Below are 8,738 nucleotides of genomic sequence, written 5' to 3'. Positions count from 1 at the left end.
TGTCTATATGGGAAATCTCACTACAGTGTGTCTCAAAAAAAGCGGTAAAATTCTCTTCATAATTTATGTGAAATTCTATGACTTATATATTTCATATTTTAATCTCAAAAACGTATTAAATTATGTTGGGAATTGAATATATATTGATTGAACAAAGAATTCTAACATTATTTCAATTATTCTAAGCCAAGTTAAGATGACGAGTTTTTAGGATTTTACTCTATAAAAATCTGTCCTCTTTTTTGGGACGCACCGTTTTATTTCACTCGACTCAAACTAGAAATTATTGTGTTACGATGCTGAGACGTGCCAGAATGCCACGTATTCTTTAAATACTTTTTTTGGTATATTTCCCTTAGAGTCGTATCCAGGATGTACAAAACAGTTATTTGATAACACCCCTGTCTCAGTGCCCCGGTAGAACTTTCAGTGGGGATGAAAATTTATATCAAAATGCCAATGGGGATAGAAAATCTATTGTTTCCGGCTCGAAAATTCCAGTGGGGATGGTTTTGAAGTGCAATTTTTTACATTCAGTTTTCAATGGGGATAAAATCATAGAGCAATTTCGCAGTGGGGTTGAAATTGTAGGATATTTTTTCCACCGGGGACGATTTTTTGGCTTATTTTTCCACCGGGGTGGGGGGTCCACCGGGTCTGTGACACAAGGGTGTTTGATAAATTTACCCAGTTGGCGCTAGTCTTACCCAGTTTGTGTGATAAAATGGTAATCTCGATTTGCAATTTCCCGCGAACTTGTAATTTTCCTCCTAGCTTTTGTAATTTCCCTCCTAGATTTTGTAATTTCCCGCAGAAGTGAAATTTCCATCGTTTGGAAATTCATCATTTTTTTCGAATTTCTTACTAACTTCGAATACTAAAATAAATGGAATACTATCCAATTAAAACTCGATTTGCGTTTCTATGACTTTTTGAGACCTCTTTTTAAAGTTTCAGATTGATTTCTAGTGTTAAATTGACGTCTTTTAGAATTGTTAGAATTTCAATCCAAACCATGAGATTAACCAGGAATCCCATGCTTGTTTTCGTGAAATTCTGGATGAATTACCCTCGGTCCATGGCGTTCTAAAGCACGCTTGCTAGGCCTGTAACTTTAGAACGCCATGTTTAAATTTCAAAATTAACCTCGGGAAATTCATCCCGAATTTCCTTCGTAACCATGAGATTGGGCTCTTCCAGAAAATGTCCGTACATGGGGGTGGAGGATATATTTTCCCGGGGGGGGGGGATGGCGAAAAATCATCAAAATTTGCCTTGTCCGGGGAGTAAATTTGCTCTATCCGGGGGTAATTTGGGTTGTCCGGGGGGTCAACTGATGCTTGTCCGGGGGGTAAAACCTGTTGTCCGGGGGGTAAATCATCCTCCACCCCCCATATTTAATTTTTTTCTGGAAAAGCCCATTACTGGTACAAATATTGCACTCAAAATTGAATTAAAATGCGTCAAATTCTAGATGGATAGAAAGCTCAAACTAAATTTGCATTTTTCCATTTATAGTTAGAAATTATGCTGTGGTGGATTTTTATTTCTAATTTTTTCTCTGTAAGAAGCTACTAAAAGATACCCCTTCAAGACTCCGAACTTGATTTTCTCGGAAAAAATCATAGATTTTATTCCAATAGTGTCCAAAGTCAAATTCACGCCAACTGAGTTATCACGCCAACGTTGATAACTTTATGTTCAATTCCAGTAGACTCTAGCTTCTAATTGCATAAAACGTCTAAAACTATGAAAATCCAGAAAAATAAACACATACCTTTTGATATTTTGTTGTGTTCCTCAAGTGTTCTTTAATCTTTATTTCCATTCATTCTACCCCCAGACACCTACAAAAAAAAGAATCTGGTCTAAATAAGAATGACTATCCAATAGCTTCAGTACAGAGTAAAACAAATTGGGTCAACAATTCTGGTCCCGTCTACTAACAAGTTGCAACTGAACTTATGCATCTGAGTCGTCAAATTTATCACAAAATTATAGCTGCACCCCTTATTTTGAACTCAAGTCTAAAGAGACGGAGGCTGGATTACATCAGGGCAAATGATAGAGTCGTTATTTTACGTACATGACCCAGTAATCTATGACTTTTAGACATTCTTACGATTGTTTTCACTGAGTCCACAGCCATTCCTCTTGGCTAAGCGGTACATAGGAAGGAGCAGAGCCTCGAGCCGTGGATCCCTGGCTTAGGCCTTTGATCTCATTCTGCAATTTACAACAAGTTGACAACAAAAAGCCTGTTCAGTATAACATAACGGATTAAGAATAACTTACATGAATTGACTACAAATTGGGGTGCAGACATTCATCCAAGGATTCCTTTTTTATTAGACTTCTATAAAAAAAAGGAAAAACCGAAATATTGATAGTGTTCGTACAAAATCTAAGTCATTATAAAGATTTCTCGCATTGATTTTCACCAATTTTCAGTTATTGAAAAAAAACGCTTAGCTTGAACATTGCCTTTAAACCCGGGGAGGGGGGGGGTTACTAAGGCGAAATGGGTTCGGTATGTGCAAGGCATAACGGTCCCTTTTTCACGCCCTCCAAAGTCCCTCAAAGGGGTACAAAAACCAAAGGAAATAAGTCTCTGTAAGTGTTCCAAAATTCCAAAATTCCAAAATTGACTTTCTCAAAGGGTTATAAATTCTTGAAATTTGGTCTAAAAATATGAACATTTTAAAAATAGTCTGTCTAAGGGTGGTAAAAACGTCAAAAAAATGAGAAAATTTACAAAATCGGAAAAAAAGTCTCTCAAAGGGTCCCAAAAATATCGAAATTCAGTCTCTCAAATGGTTCATTTTCGAACTTTCGATCAGACATACCCGTCACCTCACAAATCTAACACGGGCCTTTAGTTCATTTCATTTTCGACCAGCAAAAGACTTAGAATTTCGTTAGGGGATTACATATTCCATCACACACCCATTTATCATTCTTCCCATAAAATAAATATGTTGTATAGATTTGTAGGAATTTCTAAAATGGATACTACTAGAAAATAATAAACTCTTGCTATATTTTCTGTTAAAAATTACACATCTTTAAAAAAAAAAGATTTTTGTTGTCAAATGATAATACATTCATGTATGTCGCTCTAAATACTATGTAAATGTCTCAATAATAAACACCCGAAAAGCTCTAAATTCTCAAGCTCGAATTATACGCAAAGATATATTTAATACACGTTCCGCAATCGCAGGACGATTGTGTTGGAGCATGGTTAGAGGAATGTCACTCAATCGAGGTTCTTGAGTATGAAAGTTCCTGACTTAAAGTAGTAAATTATTGACCTTCAGGATTGTTATAAGACTGAAGAAAATTATGTGATTACAATGATGCATAAATGAAAAATGAGCCAGTGATGAAGTAAAGAAAACTGAAGAGCACAGAGAAACAAAACTAGCTATCCAAAATAATGAAATGTTACAAGCTTACAAAAAATGATGTTGGAAATACAAGCAACACTATGTAGTCGATAGATCTTACCAGAGTTTTTGATTTTTCTAAAAAAGCGATGCATTGTGGTATTACAATAGAAACCTCTTACGAATTCCTCGAGGGAATTCTATTGTAATACTCCCGTAACAATCCCACAATGCATCACTTTTTTAGAAAAATCAAAAACTCCGATATTGAATTTAAATAAATTGTACGATAAATTATGCTACTAGACGTTATTAAAAATGAAAAGTAAGTTAATCGCCCGATTGGTCAAGGAGAGAGTATGTTTACTGTAAGGTAGATCACCAACATCTAAATCTTATAACTATAGGCTGGACACAAATAAATTATGGCTTGCCATCACCCGGCCCTAGATTTTGACGATATATGAGAGAATTAACGAACCGGCGAAGGGAATTCACGGTTCTTAAGCTCAAGATAGAACGAGACGGACACGATGATAGTTGTTCTGATTTGATAAAGAAATTCTTGTTCAAATTTGCAATAAATTAGGGGTCGGTCGATTAACGGCAAAACAATTTTTTTAAAGTTCAGTCAAAATTAATGGATTACTGTATACAAGCTGAACGAATCATATCTTATTGAAGATTAGAAAATAAATCTTCAAGAAATACCTTCTGTTCTGGTCAAACTTTACATGAAAAGAAAACTATCAAAAGCTCATATTGAGATAAATAATAGTAAGACAAAGAAAGGAAAAAAGAGACATGGGTACCAATGTACAACCAATGAACTTGTATTGTACACTACACAAACTATCATTTCAACACCAATCGATTGTAATAATTTTCCATCAAACGAAGGATCTGCTTGATGCTGTCTCCCAATTTGATCACTACAAACAGAATTCACAACAATAATCTGCATATCACGATTTGACGAATAATGACCACGTAAAATATATTTAACATTCAAAACGCACAACCACCTCACATATTAGCAGGTAATGTTTTATAAGCCTCAAACGAAGCAGCCTGAAGCTCTAGTTGTTTAATCTTTCTCGTGTTTTCATTACATGTCTCCATAAGGTTGGTTCGTTTTAATAGTAAGTCTTTCAATGAATTATTTTCTTCTTGTAAAGATGTTTGTAGCTTTTGGATTTCAGTTTCATGACCAGCTATCAAAGACATTAGGTGCTTTGCACGAGCATTTGCCTTGGTGACCAGGTTGTTGACAGCTGGAATTATGAATGGAGGAATAGTTTTATTAAAGTCTGTTCCAAAACTTAATGGTCAACACATTTTGATACATTGCTCTTGAAGTAGAAAAGATATATGGAAAGGTAACACCTCGCTGGAGAAAATATCTTCCAAAATCTTTGAAAATGATAATGAAAAATGAAGATTTTTTCTACCCAAAGTAGAAAACATCTTTTCATTTCATTCAATCAGAATACCCTAAAGGCAAAAATTTCTAAAAAGAGTCTCAGAGTCTCAAGCAAATCGACAGAGTCTCCTAAGCTACAGCTAAAGTTCTGACTCCCTAGGGTCAGACATCTTATCAAGTGACCATAAAGGTAAAAGAGCCTGGGGACAAGTTAAGAGAATAATACATACCATCTGCATGCTTTTTGTTTTCACCGAGAGTTTTCATAAGTGTTTGACGTTTGCTGTGTGTGAATTGCACGAAGTCTTGATACGATCCTTTGTTGTTCAGATAATTCCTCATGAAACTCGCTGAAATGAAAAGACAAGGAATTTCATGAAAAGGATGGACAGACAACCCGAAATAGTATGCTAAACCAGGCGACATTTTCATTTTGAGTACACTTTTTTTATAAGAAAAAACTATAGAAGAACAAGCTCTTTGATTGCATATATAATAAAAACTAGTTAAGAACATTTAAGGTTTGCAAACTCTAAAATGCCCGATTTCTTACGAAATAGACAAAAGTATGCTAAAATGGTGGAAGAAGAACACGTTTAGAGCATTTTTAGGCTTAAAAATGAAGAAGTTAAGAATATCGGAACCAAAAGCTTTTTACCAAAATATTTAGATGTTCTTATAAAAAAACGTGTGCGAGAATCAGAAAAATGTGGGTAATTAGTTAATTAGGCTCTTCAGGGTTCTTCAATAGAAGCAAGAAAATCAAATATTTTTTGCATCTTTGGAATAGCTTAGAAAAGTTTTCTTTTTATGAATAGCTTGTAAAAAAGATTATGAAAAGATTCTCACGAGGTGGGTTCTCTTGAAGATCGTTTTCATAGACCTCACTGACAGACAAATCATAAAATTCAAATTGATGAGTGTACAATTTTATTCGTGATTGTCAAAATTCAACCAATGATATCAGTCAATAAGGCTGATTGTTGGGACGAGATGAAGTTTTTACAAGCTCTTATTTTGATTGGGTTGGTCGTTACAAGTAATAAAACAATTTTGTTACTTTTTCTAAAGGACACGTCATTTTTATTACTTCAGATGACCAATTATTAAAGTATCTTATAAAAACTCCATCTCATCTGAGATTACGTTATTTTCTCCTTCTTTCAATTGAGATCAGGCCAAAACAATTAGAAATCTATAGTCAATCAATCGAAAAAATTTAAACTATTCATAAATAAATCTATCAATCAATCTCCCAATCAATCAATCTGTCAATCAGTTCAATATGATATCGCTGAAAGAAACTGTCGAGATTCTCATAAATCGCTTGAATGGTCAAAATTTACCTTTTGAAATAAATGTAACCTTTATCAAATACATTAAGGAATGTGGATGATAACTAAGATGATAAACAAACTTAAGCATTACCTTGGAAACTAATGCCACTCCAATTAAACACATCCAAGCAACCATACTTGCATACCATATTTGATCTTCTCTGCTTAAAGATTCACCTAGTCTTGGATCGGTATCGATACAAAAACATCTATTACACAAAGTAGGTGCATTGTATTGGTTGAATTTGGGTGATATTGATGAAAACAGAATCAATTTGCCCTCACACCAAACGATAATCATTTCCAAATGAAACATATCTCTTTACTGTTCCACGTATCTTTATCGCCAGATATGTTGCATGTTTAGCTAGGTAACGATAGACAAAATCAATTCAACGGATATTTTAAAATGATGGTAAAATTTGCATTAAATAAAATAGTTGGCAATTTGCCGGCAATGAAAAAAACTATTCGGTAATATGCCGACAACAAAGTAAAATAGCCGGCACTTTGCCGACAACCAAGAAAATTTGATTGAATCTTTTGCCGGCACTTATCCCCGTATGTCATCCTACAATTTGCCGACAAAAAGAAAGCTGGCTAGTTGCCGGCAAGAAGTTTCCGATTGACAAAATCAATCCAACGGATAATATAAAATGCCGAATAAATTTGCATTAAATAAAACATCTAAAAAGAAAGTTATGGGCTTAGATAAAAAAAATTTCCTTCAGCATCTGAAGAAAGGAAAGACAATTCAATAAAGGATGATAAGTTAACAACTACAGAACACAGACAACTTTCTGTGTAAAGTTCGCTTTAAAATACACGAATTTAAATAAATAAACCCAAACTGTTACCAAATTCATGTTTGATTTTATTTGGTAAAATAGAATGATGTCTAATAACCAAAATAAAATCAGCAACAATTTAAAAAGTAGATGAAAAAGGCATTAAAAGGCATCTTGCCGGTGACACTCTTTTTGAGTCCGGCAATCCATTAATTACAGCCAGCAATAAGCTGTTAGACAGTTTGCTGGCAACATTTGTGGAAATCCTATTTTTAAAAAAGCATTTGGTTTAAAGGGAGACTTTTGCTGGAATCTGCAGGCAACTATATAAAATAGCTGGCAATTTGCAGGCAATGAAGAAAACTATTCAGTAATATGTCGACAACAAAGAAAAATAGCCGGCACTTTGCCGACAACGAAGAAAATTTGATTGAAACTTTTGCCGGCACTTATCCCCGTATGTCATCCTACAATTTGCCAACAAAAACAAAGCTGGCTAGTTGCCGGCCAGAAGTTTCGGATTGACAAAATCAATCCAACGGATAATATAATAGGCTGCATAAATCTGAATTAAATGAAACATCTAAAAAGAAAGTTATGGGCTTAGATAAAAAAAATTTCCTTCAGCATCTGAAGAAAGGAAAGACAATTCAATAAAGGATGATAAGTGAACAACTACGATCACAGAACACAGACAACTTTCTGTGTAAAGTTGGCTTTAAAATACACGAATTTAAATGAATAAACCCAAGCTGTTACCATATTCATGTTTGATTTTATTTGGTAAAGTAGAAGGATGTCTAATAACCAAAATAAAATCAGCGACAATTTAAAAAGTAGATGAAAAAGGCATTAAAAGGCATCTTGCCGGTGACACTCTTTTTGAGTCCGGCAATCCATTAATTACAGCCTGCAATAAGCTGTTAGACAGTTTGCTGGCAACATTTGTGTAAATCCTATTTTTAGAAAAGGATTTGGTTTAAAGGGAGACTTTTGCTGGAATCTGCCGGTAACTATATAAAATAGCTGGCAATTTTCCGGCAATGAAGAAAACTATTCAGTAATATGCCGACAAAAAGAAAAATCACCGGCACTTTGCTAACAGCAAAGAAAATTGATTACATCTTTTGCCGGCATTTATCCCTGTATGTCATCCGGCAATTTGCCAACAAAAACAAAGCTGGCCAGTTGCCGACAAGAAGTTCATGTCTTTAGAATCGCTTGAATGGTCAAAATTTACCTTTTGAAATAAATGTAACCTTTATCAAATACATTAAGGAATGTGGATGATAACTAAGATGATAAACAAACTTAAGCATTACCTTGGAAACTAATGCCACTCCAATTAAACACATCGAAGCAACCAATATTTGATCTTCTCTGCTTAAAGATTCACCTAGTCTTGGATCGGTATCGATACAAAAACATCCATTACACAAAGTAGGTGCATTGTATTGGTTGAATTTGGGTGATATTGATGAAAACAGAATCAATTTGCCCTCACACCAAACGATAATCATTTCCAAATGAAACATATCTCTTTACTGTTCCACGTATCTTTATCGCCAGAGATGTTGCATGTTTAGCTAGGTAACGATAGACAAAATCAATTCAACGGATATTTTAAAATGATGGTAAAATCTGCATTAAATGAAATATCTAAAAAGAAAGTTATGGGCTTAAATAAAAAAGATTTCCTTCAGCATCTGAAGAAAGGCGAGAGAGTACTATCTTGTGAAGCAAAAGAAAAAACAATTCAATAAAGGATGATAAGTTAACAACTACAGAACACAGACAACTT

General features: G+C 34.4%; 2 protein-coding genes across 4 annotated transcripts in view; both read right to left on the bottom strand.

Annotated features, from left to right (window-relative positions):
- LOC136801982 (RNA-binding region-containing protein 3-like) overlaps nt 1-2,358 on the bottom strand; it is a 33,225-nt gene extending 30,867 nt beyond the window's left edge. Inside the window, exons 1-2 of the mRNA XM_067058676.1 lie at nt 2,296-2,358; nt 1,778-1,847 (exon numbers count right to left, since the gene is read on the bottom strand). Of these exons, the coding sequence (XP_066914777.1) occupies nt 1,778-1,828 (51 nt within the window). The 5' untranslated portion in view covers nt 1,829-1,847; nt 2,296-2,358. The remainder of the gene's footprint in view (nt 1-1,777; nt 1,848-2,295) is intronic.
- The window catches only part of LOC136802001 (uncharacterized), a 253,117-nt gene extending 244,487 nt beyond the window's left edge, over nt 1-8,630 (bottom strand). Inside the window, exons 1-4 of one of the 3 annotated variants that reach the window (XM_067058702.1) lie at nt 8,260-8,630; nt 6,241-6,516; nt 5,043-5,162; nt 3,011-4,663 (exon numbers count right to left, since the gene is read on the bottom strand). In XM_067058702.1, coding sequence (XP_066914803.1) covers nt 4,416-4,663; nt 5,043-5,162; nt 6,241-6,298 — 426 coding nt within the window. In that variant the 5' untranslated portion in view covers nt 6,299-6,516; nt 8,260-8,630 and the 3' untranslated portion in view covers nt 3,011-4,415. Of the gene's footprint in view, nt 1-3,010; nt 4,664-5,042; nt 5,163-6,240; nt 6,517-8,259 lie in introns of those variants that run through there. The other 2 variants (XR_010845940.1, XR_010845939.1) reach the window with 2 other exon arrangements.
- Between the last annotated feature and the right edge of the window lie 108 nt (nt 8,631-8,738).

Source organism: Clytia hemisphaerica, unplaced genomic scaffold, assembly GCF_902728285.1.
Source record: "Clytia hemisphaerica strain Z4C2 unplaced genomic scaffold, Clytia hemisphaerica genome assembly, whole genome shotgun sequence".
Classification (NCBI taxonomy): Eukaryota; Metazoa; Cnidaria; class Hydrozoa; order Leptothecata; family Clytiidae; genus Clytia; species Clytia hemisphaerica.
The sequence above is the reverse complement of the archived record's forward strand: the minus strand, read 5'-3'. Positions and strand labels throughout refer to the sequence as shown.